The sequence below is a fragment of the Odontomachus brunneus genome, unplaced genomic scaffold (assembly GCF_010583005.1).
Source record: "Odontomachus brunneus isolate Ranch 3 - 2012 unplaced genomic scaffold, Obru_v1 Obru_scaffold_053, whole genome shotgun sequence".
NCBI lineage: Eukaryota > Metazoa > Arthropoda > Insecta > Hymenoptera > Formicidae > Odontomachus > Odontomachus brunneus.
In genome coordinates this window covers 1,701,399-1,718,993 of record NW_022639503.1, presented here as the reverse complement: position 1 = coordinate 1,718,993, position 17,595 = coordinate 1,701,399, and the positions used below count along the sequence as shown (strand labels likewise).

General features: G+C 37.9%; 1 protein-coding gene across 1 annotated transcript in view; it reads right to left on the bottom strand.

Annotated features, from left to right (window-relative positions):
• The window catches only part of LOC116845568 (PH domain leucine-rich repeat-containing protein phosphatase 2), a 131,897-nt gene that overhangs the window by 75,508 nt on the left and 38,794 nt on the right, over nucleotides 1-17,595 (bottom strand). Inside the window, exons 3-4 of the mRNA XM_032818362.1 lie at nucleotides 14,698-14,851; nucleotides 2,497-2,631 (exon numbers count right to left, since the gene is read on the bottom strand). Coding sequence (XP_032674253.1) covers nucleotides 2,497-2,631; nucleotides 14,698-14,851 — 289 coding nt within the window. The remainder of the gene's footprint in view (nucleotides 1-2,496; nucleotides 2,632-14,697; nucleotides 14,852-17,595) is intronic.

Below are 17,595 nucleotides of genomic sequence, written 5' to 3'. Positions count from 1 at the left end.
AAAGATGAATTTTTATGAGTAAAAATCGAATTTTTATCTCAAAGACTGCTTTTTTGTCAATTACAAAATTTTTTCTCAACTTTTTAGGTTCATCGACAAATTATGTCCATAAAGAGTAAAAAATTTTTCCCTATTTTTGTTTCAGACGAATACAATAGGAGTCAGAGTGCACACTGTTTTGCGTCGACTCTGCCACGACGTTCAACATTTTTTTTACTACATACAATTTATAAACATTTTTTTTATTTAAAAATATTTTTCTTAATACTTTAATGTACAAGCAAAAACATTACAAAGTTGGGGAGCGATTGGATAAATATATTCTTAAAAAAAAATTCATGAAAATTCCCTTAGTTTTCGCGTTCTATAGTGCTTTCCTCCCTTAAGACAAATTTCCTGTAATGAAAGAACTTCATGCAAACATATTCATCTTGATTTTAAAGGGAAAAAATTGGAATAATACCTACACTAAAAAGAGAGTTTTGTTATAAAAAAAAAAACATTTGGTAATTTGATTAAAATGGAATCAACTAAATATTTGATAATTGCAACCAGAAAACTTAATTGTACATGTTTTGCTTTAATATATGTACTTGACACAAGTAAAAAGCATGTATATATAATGCCAACCAAATCGCACCAAATATTTCAGTTCCAAATGCAAAAGTAACGTTTTCAGTATAGTAGATCTCCGATTAATAATTTACTTCAATAGGAGAGCAATATTTTTCCGGTACGAATTTTCGCTTAGAATATAGGATTACAAGAAATAGCACCTTGCAACTAGAGTTCTCTTTTTGGGAGTTGAAATATTTCCCTTCTGGTTTCAGAAGAATCCTCTTGAGGCCGCATATAAGAGAGAGGATATATCTGCTAAGAATGAGATTATATTTTTTTTGGGTACATTTCAACCGTATGAATGTTTCATTCCCTTTTCGATTCATTCACTTCGGTATACCGACGCGTTACTTGTTCGTGCGGGTAAATAAGGTTCTCGTTACGTAGGCAACATTATTTTTCTCCCGTGCGATAGCAATGCGCGGTATCTGAATGTTCGGCGAGACGTAATTGCACGTCAGGACGATAAATCCTTTCTCGACCGAAGAAATTCTTGATCCGCGGCACGCATCCTGCTCGGTGACAGAATCGTTCCAATGGAAGGATAAGGGACGGACGTAGATAAATCATGGTGTTTCGGGTGTCGGGAAGGAGAGCAATGGGGACGGAAACATTTATGGGACTGATCGCGTGATGTTTCTCTTCCTTCCCTTACCTTTGTCTCATCTCCGTGTCCGAAGATGATAACTTGAGGATTTTGTGGAACAATTTCCACATATACGTTCATTTCAAAAATTGATCACGGGTAAATATATATTTTAATATCAAAAGAAAGCTATGTGTGTATGTATGGCAGTCGACGTATTGACGATTTTTCGGATGAAATTGAAGATTTTGTTTTGTTCAATAAAATATAATCTTATTTTTAGAGAATATTCTCTTTACACATGGTTTAAAGAGAATTCTCCTAAAACCAAAATGAAAATATTCTGTAATCCTAAAACTCTAAATAAAAATTCAAACTAACTTTTCAAGCGTTACCATTCAAACGAAAACATGTGCTTTGTTTTATCAATATAACTTTTTCCAACTTCATTGAATTGCAAAAACATTAATAAATTCATATTTCTTGATGTTTTCTACGCCAAGTAAAATAAAAAAATAATTAAATTTCGATCATTTTCCCGAAAGTTTTAATGAGCAAATGAAAATGCGCGTTTGCAGAATTTTTTGATGTTTAGAATTTTAGGGTTAAAGGTAAAGGAATTTTGTTTTCCATCTACAGTACAATCTACAGTTTTTTGTTCTTAATAGAATTTTTTCTAGTAAGAGAACACATTCTCTGCCTCAAGTAAATATATTTCTGTAAAAAAATCTAGAAGAAAAAAAATTAGAACAATAATAGCTCAATAATTTACTTCAGTAAAAGCAGAATGCTGGTAAGAATTTTCGTTTAGAATATAGAATTGCGGGAAATAGCATCTTGCAACTAGAATAATTTTTTTTAAGTGTTGGAATATTCTCCTTTTATAGTTTTAGATCCTCTTGAGGCTATATTATTTTTTTATATGTTCTAAGAGAGCTCAAGTCTCTATATCGAAAAGCAAAAAGCTTTTGATCGATAAACAAAGCGTTGATTTTAAAGTCAGTTTCTGAAAGAGAACTCTTGGAAATAAGAATGACTCCAATTACGAATGACAGTGAAATCAATAAAATACGCCCTTCAAACAGCTAATTCGAAGAATCCTCTTGTGATCTCGAGTCGCGCGCGCGCGAAAGGAAGACGGATCGTCACGCGATCCCTAACGTCTCCAACAGACCCTGAGAGGTTGTTTCTCCTCAACGAGGGTTTGTTTTCTGCTTGGCCGAGCCTACGCATCCTTTCGTTCTGAATTTTCTTATCTCGGGGATTGGCAGGATCTCGAGTGGAACACTTACCCGGATAAAGGAAGAGCCTGGAGCCGATGACGGCCAGAGGTCGTCGCTTCCACTGGGGAAAAACCAACCCCTTCAATACCAAGGTGTAGCCGCAACGGCTGTATCCCGCGAGATCCAGCAGCGGTGATGCGGGTCCTGAGCAAAGAAGAAGAAGGATAAAGCGTTGAATAACTACGACTTTAATCAACGCGTGGACGATTTAGATGTCGCCCTTCGTGCTCGATAAGTGCGACCCTTTTTTGCGGTGGCTAGCTGAAATTTCAAGCCATAGCTCGCACGCGATAAAGAGGGCACAGTGGGATTTACGTAAAAATTGCTTTGCTCGCAGATGATAAAATTAAGGTGATGTTGAAGTTGCTTGACGAATTTGATAAATGTCGATAACGTAGAGGCGATTATCACTAAAACGATCATCTACTATCTTCTTTGTATTTCTTGTGCACGTACACGGAGAAAAATAATTTTGCTCTTTTAGCAAAATCGTCATTACTGCATATTCGTAGTGACAACAAAAAAATTTAGTTGACGTAACTAATTTTACAAATTATTCGTTATCAGAGCAGAAGCAGTTTCGTTGCCAGAATAAAAAAAATTTGTTGTGTATTTGTCCTAAGAATCACGTTAATTTGCTATTGATGCAAAATAATGTATTCTTAGCAAATTTATTTGCTATCGAAGCAAAAGTGCAACTGCTTATATAAATCTATCATGGTTCTTATAGCAGAATAATTTGTAGATTTAGCAAATTATATCCAGCAAATAGTGATTAGTACTCTTAGCAAATCTTTTTGCTGTTGATATAATAACGAAAAGATTTTGCTAAACCAACAGAAAATTTGCTGGGCCAACAAATTATTTTTCTCCGTGTAGATCTCATGTTTCATGATTTTATAAAAATGTGTGCTGTTTTGTTTTACCACACATATATAGAAAACTTTCTGCGAAAATTTTTCGTATACTTTTGAGCTCCTATACATTCAGTTGTAAAGATTCTTTGTAAAGAAATGTTCCTTGAAATTTTCGTTAGCAGAACAAACGCACAAGGTACGTGTGATACGCGCAAGCTGCGGGATTTTCGTAAATATTTACGCCAACTGACAGCTCTCAAGATCTTAAAATTCAATCAATTTTAAAATTCTTTATCGTTCTCATCACATAGCGGGCAATGCTTCAATTTATTGTTGCACGTACTTTCAGCTTGTATCAATATTTGTGATTTTGTGCAAGAGAGTAATTGTCCAAGACGACGTAAACTTTGCAAAGAAAAGTCAATATTTTGTCGGTGAAGCTTTCAAGTATGGCATCCCCTTTAACGTAGTTGTTTCATAAACCAATTTTTTAGAATTCCTTTAAAATTTTAGCATTAATCACTACAGCAAGATATGTATATTAATCGAAACACAGTCGATACGTATGTGCCATTAGAAAAAGATTGACTATGCTGAAGCTGAAATAACTGAGGTCAAAGTTAGTACTATTTACATGTACATCGCGAGTACAAAAACGGCTTCCGAGATATCACGTTTTCAACTCTAGCAATCAAACTACTTTTATGGTTTTGACGAAAAACAAGAAGACAATAAAAGAGAGACTTGTGGAAATATATATTATAAAACAACTACGATACGTCAAAGCGCGAAAAATAATTATTTATTTACGAGTTCTTAAAAAACATTATGTAAGCTTGATTGATATTCTCTTGCTGTACTGTCAAAGTATATCATAAATTATATATACAAACACTTAGCACAGATCTGTAGAGCTTCTTCGTGTTATATTAATGATTATTTAACATAACTTTTTTATTGTCGCGATAAAAATCACCTTAATTTGATGACACGATCACGCGTCATGAATGATCAGAACACGAGATCGCAGCACGCAGAGATTTTCGGAGGCGTTTACTTTTTTCAGTCTCTTTCTCTGAAAAACTTCGACAGTTCTATTCAAAACCACTCTATATAAACCGCGGCACGTAGAATTTTTCATTCCATATGCGACGGCAGGCGATGCGCGACGAAATTGAGTTACGTTTACAAACAGAAACGCGAATTCCCGGCGAATTTCGCCAGACCATGCGGGACACGCGAATCAAAATGTTGTTTTTTCGACTCATTGTGCAACGATATAGAGCTTTAAATGTTTTGAAAATACGTAACTATTGGTTAACACGCGAAAACAAACAACACCTCCCGCTGTATCGCGCTCATAGCTTCCATACTTTTTTCGGTAATTTTTTAACTGTGCCGCTGCGCAAACAACGTTTCAGCTGTTAATCGATTCCGAAGTATCGATTTTCCGCTTTTATCGCGCGCGCTCGAATTCTCTCGCAAGGAAGGATGAACCGCAAAATTTATCGGACTCATCGCGCGCACGTTACGCAGAAGATTGACGCGCAAATCTCGCGAAGTTCTCCCGCTGTTTTTTACGAGCCGTGTGACGGGCGTGTAATTTATTTCGCAGACACACGGTCGTGCGCGTTTATGTCGCACGATGCCGCGGAATCGGCGCAGGCAGGAAGGAAATTCGAAGATCGATACGCAGCGCGACGGCCACGACACACACGTGCAAACGCGTAATATCTATCAGCAGAGAAAGGAAGCAATTATTTTCTTTGCAAGCGCACGATATTTCCTTGTGGATGTGTAAATATCAGACTAGCCGTCGGCGAGAAATGCTCGCGAGCTTTGCTTGCACGCCGTCTCCGCGATAAAATCCAATAAATCGCGCGCGGTTATTAAAGCTGGCGTGCGTGGAGCTTTATTGCGACTGGAAAACACCGCGGCACGAACAATATTCAGCAATTTCCGCGAGAAAGCAATTTATTACGAGGGCCACGGGATTCCTCGCGATCTTATCAAATAAAGAGCAAGAGACTTTTACGTCGCGTGTCGATATATCGACGAGGTCGGAACGATCAACTTTGGATGTGACGTTGGCTCGCGAATTCCACACAAGTTGCAGCGACTAGATGCCTCGGCAGTGTGATAATCTTTCAATTAAAATCTAAACGATATCATACACGAAACGACACTTCTCCGTTCGCGTCTGTCTTTTACCCTTCACTGGAAAAATTATTTTCGTGTTTGGAACTAAAATATTTGGTACACGGAAACAAATAATTTTGCTCTTTTAACAAAATCGTCGTTGCTACTGCATATTCGTAGTGACATCAAAAACATTTAGTTGACGTAACTAATTTTACAAATTATTCGTTATCAGAGCAGAAGTAGTTTCGTCGCCAGGATAGAAAAAATTTCTTGAATGTATTTGCCCGAAGAATCATTAATTTGCTATCCATGCAAAATAATGTATCCTTAGCAAATTTATTTGTTATCGGAGCAAAATTGCAACTGCTTATATAAATCTATCATGGTTCTTATAGCAAAATGATATGTAGATTCAGCAAATTATATCCAACAAATAGTGATTAGTACTTTTTGCTATCTATATAATAACGAAAAGATTTTGCTAGACTAGCAGAAAATTTGCTGGACTAACAAATTATTTTTCTCCGTGTACATACACGATTTGATTGCTTTACCATGTTTTTGAGAAAGTAAAATACACATAGAGGCAGTTAAAGTTTTTGATTACCAAACGTTTCATTGATCCTATTTTAATCAAATTATAGTACGGTTAAATTTTTGTTTGGACAACAAAATCTTCTTTTCAGTGTCTCATGGAGAAAAAGAATATTTAAAAAACAAAAAATATTTATATTAAACTCGACAACGATGTTTTGTTCGATTGTTGAATGTTTCAAATGTATTCGGGAAGTAACATTTGCTCTTTTTACTAAAATAATTAAAATATTTTACTAACGAAGAAAATGTCTCATGATTAGTACTTGTTTCATCAATTTTGTAAAACCCATATTTATTATATTGATATAAAATATTTTTCAAACAAAAATATACGTTTATTTCACGGAAAAAGAAAAATTGAGTGAAAATTTGGTCACCAATTCTGTGTTTAGGAATTAACAATATTATTACATTTTGTTTTTTTTTCTTTGAAACGATAACTTCTCATAAAAGCAATTGTTTATTTAGCAAATACGTTATTAGTATCTGCCAAATAAATATCTCTTATTTCTTAGATATTTTTTCCCTCAGTATATAGTCGGCTGCAAATTTGTTTGCACACTATTTATCGTATGACGTCGCAATGCCTCAAGTTGTCAGAATTGAAAACTGCTACTAACGTGTATACGCACTAAACGATTATGACAGGAGCCGAAGAGACAGTACAGTGTGTGACATTTATAAAATTTGGAAGGAAAAATTTATTTTAAAATAAAAAGAAATTTATTTTTTGAGAGAAGTAATTTTCAAGGTGCAAAATTATAGGTGTTACAGGCCGTTATATCGCAGTTAAAATTCAAAGTGTCCTTGGAATTATCTCGATTCCATCTAGAAGAAATTTCATCTCAAGTGACATTACCAAACGATTGACAGAAAACAAAAATTTCATATTTTTAGAAATAACAACCTGTGTAATAACTTTAATACATCTTGTATATTTATAATCCCGATTACTGCGCATAATACATGTCAGCAGTGGCTTTCAATTTTGGCAACTTGAAGTGTCGTAAACTTTATTTGATGAGAAGTGTGCCAACCGATTTGCAGCCGGCTATAGAGATCGAAGGGAGAAGCGATATCGGCTTGTGGCGATTCCACTCAACTGTCCGAAATGTCCCAGCATTCGGTATTCCGTATCCGTCGATTTTCCAGCCCGTTCAATCGGATCGCGGACTGTTAATCGCGGAGCCCAATGCCGAGTGGTGCAGGAGTGGGGGATGACGGTCTATTTTCTCCCCGTAAAATGAGTTATATTTGCCATTTGGCGCTCAATGCCTGAATTCTGCTCCCGGGGGCGAAAGTTTCCGCGGGAAATTACAGGCGAGAGCTGGGAACACGATAATCGGCGTTTAACGTTTCGGCTTAGCCAGGCGGTTATGTCGTTTGCTAGGGCGTCGGCGTTGGCGGCGGTGGCGGTGGCGGTGGTGGCGCGAGCGCGCACTTCCGGCACTTCCGGCCAGGAAACTCTCAGTCGTTAGTGGTTATTATGGTTAAATATGCTCGCGCCAGCGGCGATGCGCGCCCCCTGCCAGATAAATTTGCTGTTTTAACGTGCGACCCTCGCATCAGCATTGCGCACGGCCTGACCGTAATCCGTCCCGCGATTCTGCACCATGAAACGTCAAACGGCACGTGAAGGCGCGATATCGCGCGACCGCCCGGCGCGCGGAGAAGCGGAATGAAAGAATCCCGGAAGTTGATTCATGCTAAGCCAGATAAACGAGCGCGAGATAAGTGCGATGCGAGAGCGGCAAGGATGCACGCGTACGTGTGCATCGGTATGCCCGGCTTTCTGGATCATTAGCGACCCAGATTGTCGGAGTTCTCGCGGCTGCACGAAATCGCCCGGCGATTTGTGCGTGTACGCTCGGTTGCTAAACGGTTCTGCACATATTTTTTCCAATCAGGTTGCTTCGCGCGGAAAAAAGTTTGTTTGGATTAACAAGTTTCCAACGAACCAGAAAATTCTGGCTGATGTTACCACAGTTCTGTTCAAGCTAACCAGAAATCTTGTTAAAGGGTCACGCCGCTCTGAGAGAGAGGCGCTAAAAAGAACGTTACAAGTCATTAAGTTTTTTCAATGCAACTATAAATTATGAACAATTTTCTTTACTTACAATGTAATTAAAAAAATATTAAAAAATAGCAGATATTAAAAAATATTGAAAAATAATCCTAATAAAAAAGTTCAGCATTATAATCAATCAAGAAAAGTAAAATAAAAATGTAATTTGCTTACTACATGGATTTGAATTTCTTCTTTGATAGTTTTATAATATTCTTGTAAAAAAAATAAATTTTTCTTTTAAGTACTTGATAACGAACTTTTTAAATCTCAAATTGATGATTATTTTATTATCAAGAAAATATATATATTAGCGATAATTCTGCTTAAAAAATGATAAGTGAACTGAGTAATCAATTTTCTTAATGGTAGAATAATATTTTTCTGTGTGTGTAATAAAACTTGAATAAATAAATTTTGATCAGACAATGATTCTTCTTGTGGCCCAAGAATAACCAATCGTGATTAGTTAATTCTCTTATTACTAAAGTCTTACTGTTTACGTTTTTCTGTACGGAAGAAAAATTTCAGTTTGCACGGAGAAAAATAATTTGCTGACCCAGCAAATCTTCTGCTAGTCTAGCAAAATCTTTTCGTTATTATATGGACAGCAAAAAGATTTGCTAAGAGTACTAATCACTATTTGCTGGATATAATTTGCTGAATCTACAAATTATTTTGCTGTAAGAACCACGATGGATTTATATAAGCAGTTGCAGTTTTGTTCCGATAGAAAATAAATTTGCTAAGGATACATTATTTTGCATCGATAGCAAATTAATGTGATTCTTAGGACAAATACACCCAACAAATTTTTTTTATCCTGGCAACAAAACTGGTTCTGCTCTGATAACGAATAATTTGTAAAATTAGTTACGTCAACTAAATTTTTTTGTTGTCATTACAAATATACAGTAGCAACGACGATTTTGCTAAAAGAGTAAAATCATTTTTCTCCGTGTGGGTAACTGAGAGGGAACTAGACGGAAAATTCGTCGACGAGAAATACTGTCTTTGTTACGACTGCGTGATCGAAAATATTCGCCTGAACTTTCAGCTGCATTAAAATTCGGTGGAGATAGCTGAGAGCTGAGTGGAAACTTCCTGTAGGAATCTTTCTGTTCCTATAACAGAGTTTTTCATCTGGTCCCCAAGTAACAGAAAATTCTGTAATTATACTAACGGAGTTGTTTTTGCCGTGTACGTACCACGGCGAATTTCCGCAACTTCTCCTAATTGTGACAATCCAGAGCGTTGCAATTTGATTGACAAAAGTGCATGCAAACCGCTCAGTAAGCGAGTGTGCGCATTTCGCGGGAGCACGAACTCCAACACTTGTATTTATCTCCGGCGAATAAACGAGTGCGCGTAAAATGGATTTATAGCGAAACGATTCGGATATATTCGGGGTCTGCGGTACGCGGACTCGCGGGAGGTAAAGTCTGTACGCGCACCGACAGTTGAATTATGCGTGGCCGCGAGGAGCGAAGAAAGTAAGCAAGAAAGAGAGAGAGAGAGAGAGAGAGAGAGAGAGAGAGAGAGAGAAAGAGAGAGAGAAAATACGGAGCGCGAGGGAATTTTTCAACGTTAGGCATGCAAACGTTCAGTGCTGCGCCTCGATCGTTACAAGAATTCGAATTACTCCAAGTATGGCTCTGGATTGTCCGTAGGGCGCTTCGAATTTTAAACATTAATCCCCCTCCTTTCCTCTGCCGTTCCTAACGTCGGTCCCTGCATCCTCGCGAGTCGTGGTATCGCACGGTTATCTGAATTTTATTTTTTCCGATTAAATAAACAACGAGCATACAGTAAATAAAAACATGGGGAAGCGATTTTCGCAAGTACGATAGCGTATCACGCACGCGCGACGAGAGTGTTTACGATTCCCAGTTTTTCCTAGTATATCAGTGCAACAAAAAAACAAAAAGGAAAGTCTCTCTCTCCCTCCTCCTTCCCCTCGTTCCCTCTCAAACTAGGATATCAATCACCGGTTATTCCAATATCGTCAGATCTAGCGGCGAAAAGCGAACGCTGCAGTTTACCGACCTTCTCTCTCTCTCTTTTTCTCTCTAACCCTCGTAAAAACCACGACGAGTATACACGACGGGTAAACGGAAGTCGAGGAAGCAGCACGAAGGCAATTTTCGAGTTCCCGTCCGTCCGTGGGAAACGCTCGAGAGGAGATAGACGAGGGAGCCTGCGCGTCCTCTTCTCGCAGGATGCATTAGCAAAAGTTTACATCGAACGGATTATGATTATGAAGGCGAGCTCGCGCGACACTCCCCAGTGTAACGGCGAGTCACGGATGAATCGGCTTATGAATTTTCCCGTGGAGCCGGTTAATCCCGCCGCACGCTCGGCCGACGCGTCCAAGGAACGAAGGAATCGTCCGTTCGCGTCGTCGTTGCAAGTTGCCGCTTAAAAGGGAAAAGAGAAGTTCGCGGGAGAATAAATTCCGTTGCGGCGCTTCGCGACGACGGAAGGCGCGCGAGAGAGCACAGGCCCGCGCAACACACTTTAACTTAATTAACTCGGCTAAATTGCGCCACGTAAGTTACGTAATGCGCTTCGAGTTTATATCGCCGGCGACCGAGCGCACAGAAGCGCCCTGAAATTGCTCATTAATAGCGGCAATAACGTTATAATTAGCGGGCCGCGCGCGCTCGCGCGAGCGGGCCCGCCCGTGTCGTCGTTTCGCGTCGTCTCTCTGTAGCGAGATCGCTCGCGAAAGCACCTACTTATGACTCTCGTGCCCGACACAACGACCAACTGTCGTGCACAGGGTGCTCCGTTTAAGTGGAACACGCTCCTCAGAGCGCGATCGCGAGCCAACGTCCCGATACTGAAACTGTCGAAGCTCCCCTCTACCGGCGAGTGACCGTAAACGAAAGGTGGAATGACGCCCGAAGTTTTACTTTCGTATAATAACCGTAACCGGACGTAATTACCCCGTACGGTGGAACTTAGAAAAGCGTAACTGCCCCTGCGACCTCGTGCCCCCCTTTTCCTTTGCCGCAGTTGGAAGGGAAATCGGAGACTTAGGAGAAATAGAAGAGGTAATCGATGAAATTCTAGCAGTCTTCACTTCGAGGCCATTAATTGTTTCGATGTAGATAACGAATTGAATACTAAATGGCTTGCCAAACTCTCACGGATGCACACTCGACACAGATTGAAGGAGCCAATAAGAGATAAGGTAAGGTGATCGCGAAGCACACCATACAGTAACAAGTGCACTGAGAGAAAATATATCTAAGAAATAAAATATATATTTATTCAGTGGACACTAATAACGTGTACTTGCTTAATATATTCATTACCAACGTCACGTATGTGTGACACAATGATTCCTCGTTAGAGACCAAAGTTGCGAGTAATAAACCACTTTTCTAATTAATTATATCGAGTACAATTGACAACTAATATGAGCTCCAATTCAATTAAAGATCGTTCAATTAAAGATCGTTCAATTGACGACTGATACGAGCAAATTAAAGATCGTTCAATTAATCATTGAACTTAGCATATTTGGTATTAAAGGTCGTTTAATTGACAATTGAATTTGGAAAATTTTATTAATGGCTATTTAATTGACGATTAATGCAAATCTAATCGAAGATTGCTCGGTGACGATATGACCAGTGCCTCTCCTACCCCTCCCCCACTCACCAAAATATGCGGCTCCTACTTAGCGCTTTTCAATCATCGGCATCTGTCATAATGCCTCGAATATTGATATTATCCACAAAACCAATTATAATCTTTTGAGTAAACGAACGCTTTTCGATTGAATCGGATCAGTTTGTTTGTATCGTTTGTCAATTAAGCAACTTTTAATTAAATATGCTAAATTCAATCGTCAATTAAACATTTTTCGATTGGTTTTGCTCGAATCAACCGTCAATTAGTGAAACATATTCGTTCAAAGCAATTATTAAATTAAGGAAGATTTTATTGATATTTTTACAACTAGAGAGCAGCGTTATATATATGTTTGACAGCAATATTTTTTTTATATCCATATTACTAAATAAAATCTGTTTTGCACAATTGTAAAAAAAGAGAGAGGTATGTAGCTAACTGGAAGAGGAGAAGAGTCCTCTAAATAAATCATTGTAACGAATGTATTAAATTTAAATTATTTTATTTAAGCAAAATAAAAAATTGCTTTTATGAAAAGCTAAACTTTTTGTAAAGCCGAAATATATATTTATTTGAAAAATTTGTGGTAGTATAAATAAATATATTTATTATATATAAATTATATATAAATTATTAGTATCCACTGAAACAAAGCTTTCATTTTTTATATGTTTTTTCTCTTAGTGTAGATATTTTCATCATTTATTTTATTCAGCATTTATTGATATTCTTTAAAATAAATTAATTTTGATTGATTTTTAGTTAATAAGAATATCAATAAACTTTCAATAAAGCTTTCAATAAAGCTTCTCAATAAAATAAAATATACTTCTAAAAAACTTTATGAAAACTCTCATCATCATGTATTCCAAAGAAGAATTTATTCCCTTTACAGGGATATCATAAAACTTTTTTAAAAAAAAAGTATAATTCGACTCCATGTAGTAAGCAAACTGAATTTTCATTTTAACTTAATACTCTTAATTGAAATGCTAAGCTTATTAGGGTTCAGAATGTATTTTGAATAAATTTGATGTTTATGATGTACTCAAGACAGAAAAAACTTATTTTGGATGCATCAACTTATAAGACACTTGAAACAAGTAACATTCACCCGAATGCAGAATGTATTTTTTTGTGTGTACATTCTGTGCACGTATGTTTCGCAATCGACGATTTGCGTGGGCACTCATCGGTTTTGTTAATTCACATTCGATGCGCTACACTGCACTCAAAAAAAGAACTAGCTTCCAGAGCTAAAAAATAGCTGTGACAGATAAGATGTGTCACCGAAATAGGGACAGCTAATGTTGATACTACCAAAGCTAAGTTTATTCGCTGTTTAAACTTGGGCACTACAGCGAGAAATATTAGCTGCTAGAAACAAATGACTGTAGCAAACGATTGTGCGGCAAACTTCTTTAATATATGCATATGATAAGAAATTTAGGAATAACTGCCATTTTCTTAGCTATTTGAAATAATGTGCATTTTTAATGTCACCTAATATATTTGTATAGCGAATGCATTTTAGCTGTTATAGCCAATTCTTAGCAGTGACAGCTAAACGATTAGCCTTTTGACTAAGTTTGAATCAGCTATTGCGGTTTAGCTGATATTACTAAGTCATTCTTTTGCGTGTGTTATTGTCAGTGTACTTCAAGGCGACTTCTATGTGGCGACGTGTTCGATATAACTGACAATTATTCAGAGCACCTCTCCGCGAAAGTCACTTTCTCGAAATATGCGTTATTCTCGCCGCGGCAAGGGCTCGGGCCCGACACAATCAATAATCGCGCCACTTACAATTAGCCAAGCCGCTCGTCCCGTTAATTAATCATCGCGGCTCGGCGTATAAAGGTTAAGGCGACAGAAATTAGACGGGCGCGATTCGCGAAAGTTATTCGCGAACGCGAGCGAACGAGGTGACGAGGAGGAGGCGGCGGGCGAGATGACGAAGTGCTCAACTAATGCAATTAGCCCGCAGAAGGTGGCGCATGTCAGCCTTCTGAGAGTGTAGCCGGCATTGTAACGAAATCCGACGCGCTTTGTAATTACCACGGTTAGGATTTACGTAGTCATAAAAGTACGCCGTATGTACACGCGTATATATGCGCACAAAAACCGCGTGTTTCTGCAAAATACGTAGCGAAACATGTTTCTCCCTACGGCGGGGGCTTACCTCGCCGTGCCGTAAGTAATTTTACACTCGTAATGCGAAGAGCTTCTTTCTCTCGCCCGTCCCTCCCTCCTTCCCTCCCACTGTCTGTCGGTCTGCTCGTCTCTTCCCTCGGGATCGTTCAAGGTTTAAAACAGTCATTTATAAATTTTAATGCGAAGCTCTCCTCTCCCCCATAGTTCGCTTTCGCGTGGGCCGGTGTGATTTTGCAAAGTTACTTTGCAAAATATTGCAAAATCGCGAGACGAGCAGTCTTTCGTGCACGACGGTGTGCATGGGATGTTATTAAAATACTTGGGCGAAGTTCGCGGGCGTATTCTTTAATCAATTTTAGAGTCGACCTTTTCTCTCTCGGCGAAAAATTAATTAGACGTCCACCTTTCTCTCCTCGCGCAGCTCCTTAAATTTTCTATCTTCGACGTCTCTTGGATACTAAGACCGGAATTAAAATTCTATTAAAGTCCACTCAAAACTAAACGCGGAGGTGGATCTTGTTAACTGTTTTCAACGTCGAGATTCTCTGTTCGCCAAGCAGTATCCATTCTTCCGAACTGTCTCGACATTTTCGAAGGGGGAGGGAAGGGAATGCGCTTTCGATCGATTGACGCGCGCTCATCCACGTGTCGGAATTATTCGAGATATAAAAACGAGAAGGGCGATATCAAGTATCAATGGGAGAAGACTTCGCGACGAGGCACGAAATATCGTTTGTCATAATTCATACTAACCTACGTGAAAGCCGACGAGATATCTGAGCTCGGGATCAACTCCCAGACGAGCGCGCCGGGACACTTCCTGGTAGCCGAGCCTTTGAAGAAATTGATCCTGAATCTCCAGCGGCTTCTCCTGGAGCGCCAACCTCCTGCCTGGCTCGCCGCCATACTGGAATATGAATTCGCAGAATGTTTATTTTAACGTCGAAAAAGAAGCACGACGCACAGGCGGCGTCGCGCTCGCAAAAGGAACGCGCGAGAGGAACGCGCTGTTCCTGAGAGGAAAAACGGAGAATTGTCTGCGAGTTGCAGGCGAAATTTTTGCGCGCCATTAGACATCTTCAACTGCGACGGACGTGCGAGAAGGTATCTCCTTATTTATATTTTAACGCTCTGAGGCGCGCATATATTCTTGAAATCTCAGAGTCACTTTCTTAGAGATTTCACTGAAAGCTACTAAGGCTAATTGAAATGCAAATCGCGATCTACGCGAATTATGGAATTTGATCGAGTGCGCTTTGATCGCTTTTTGTTTTGTTTCGCCGTCACTTTCCGCCTCGCGGCGGCAGTAGCGATAATGAACGGCGAAAGCTTTCAGTCAAATTAAAGTAGGAGCCCAATAGACAGCCGATATTAACCTTTAGAGGGCCGGGATTTGAGAGGGCATATTCGCCTTAGTAAAGTGGTAAAAAAGGTATCTTATATCATGGATTGACCATACACTAAGTATCGATCATGAGTAGCTTTCCGGTCCGGAAGAGATCAGCCCGTATATAAAATTTCAAATTCGAAAAAAATACTTCTTTCACATCAATTTGAAAGTGTAAATATGCGTTTCCGATATATTTTTCGATGTAGAATCCAAATCTGATGTCAAAAATACAATAAACCTGAAAACAACCCCTATAAAATTACAAAAACTACCACTTTTATCACGCAATTTTAATTTTTTTTATTTGAAAGTGCAGATATATGTTTCCGATGTATTTTTCGATGTAGAGTCAAAATCCAATGTCAAAAACACAATACATCTGGACATAACCCCTATAATATTACAAAAACTACCCCTTTTATCACGTATGATTTCGAAACACCCTCTTCTTTTGAACACGGGCTTGGGACCGGCTGTGGCAGAAATATGTTTCTTTTTTTTTATTTTTTTATTTTTTTTATTTTTGATTGTTCTTGTTTTTTTTATTTTTTTTGTTTTTTTTTGTTTATTTTCCGATTTTTTTTAATTTTTTTATTGTTTTGTTTTTAATTTTATAAATTACGACAATGATCGTTTGGTGTGATAAATTTCAAAGCAAGGTTCAATGCATAAAGTTTTACAACATACTTTACACTCATATGATGATCGACTTCTCTTTTTGTGTATACTGCATAGAACACATTGACGTGATACCGTTTTACTATCATCTGAAGCTTGAATTTTTCTGGGGAAATGTCGTCCATTTAGTAGATTAGACGAAATAAATGATGAAACTTCTTGAGAATTTACTTTCAAAATATCTCTTACGACGCTCAATCGAAAATCAGGAAACGAAATCGCATTTTTAGTGAGCATCTTGAATAAACTGTGGGCATTTATCAATATCAAATTAATCAAATGAAAAAACAATTTTCTATACCATTTCATACATTTTCTAATAGATTCTGTCAAAGATAATTGTGTGTCGATATCATCGATTTTGCCCATATTTTTTTTATAATCCACGATACAAACGGGTTTTATAATATCTTCATTGGTTTTGTAGTTTTTCCTACCAGTTTTACAAAACTGGTGTTCGTGAATACTTGTCAATACATAAACTTCCTTTTTATCCATCCATTTGATTACCATCCAAGAATCGGTGTGGGCAACTTCTGTTTCACCACGATTTAGCTTTGAACTAAGAGTTGGCATTCCTTTACGATTTTTTTTTACAGTTCCACAAAGACCAGTATTTCTGTCATGTAAGTAGTCTGACAGTTGTGGAGATGTATACCAATTATCAGTGTATAACACACGCCCTTCGTTACAATAAGGTTGCATGAAATGTGCAACAATGTCACCAGAAACGCCTAAATCAAATTTCTCATAATCAGTGTCTGAGCCAGTATATACTATAAAATCTAAGAGAAATCCTGTTTCGCAGTCCGCTAATTCAAATATCTTGATACCAAATCGATGTCTCTTCAATGGTAAGAATTGTTTGAATATTAGCTTCCCCTTCCATAAGACTAAACTTTTGTCAATGCAAAGCTTTTCACCAGCAATAATAGTATTACTAAACTTTTCTTTCAAATGATCTATCACTGGTTTGATTTTTTTCAAAGGATGATTGGAAACTTCTTCATTATTAGAAAAGTGAAGGTATCGTAAAATTTGAAGATATCTATTTCGAGATAGACTTTCGCCGTATATTGGAGTGTATAGCAGTGGATCTCGGCTCCAATAATCCTTTAGTTGCCCTTTTACAACATGACCCATGTTTATTGATAAAGCAATGATTATCCATAATTCGTCTTCAGTGATAGGAGTCCACGGCTTCATATGTATTCGATCCGGTTCGGGATTTTGTTCTTGAAAAAGATTGGTTTGTTCTACAATCAAATTTACAAGAAATGTATCAAAAAAATATTTCAAACATTCTAATGGAGTAGGTTCGTCTAGAGACACGTGATCACGAATATGTGCTTCACCAGTAAAAGTTTTTATAGATGGGTAAAAATAAGGATCATAGTGTACATCTGGTATATTCTTATCACGTTCGTTATCAAGTAAATCGACATCACATGCAATAGTTCTATCTGTAATAACATCTTCTTCAGGCTCTGACTCTCCACTACTCCAAGCTTCGTCATCACCTGTATTCATTGTATAGCAAAAGTAATAAAGTACGAGGAAGATAGAAAGTAACGGAAAATGTT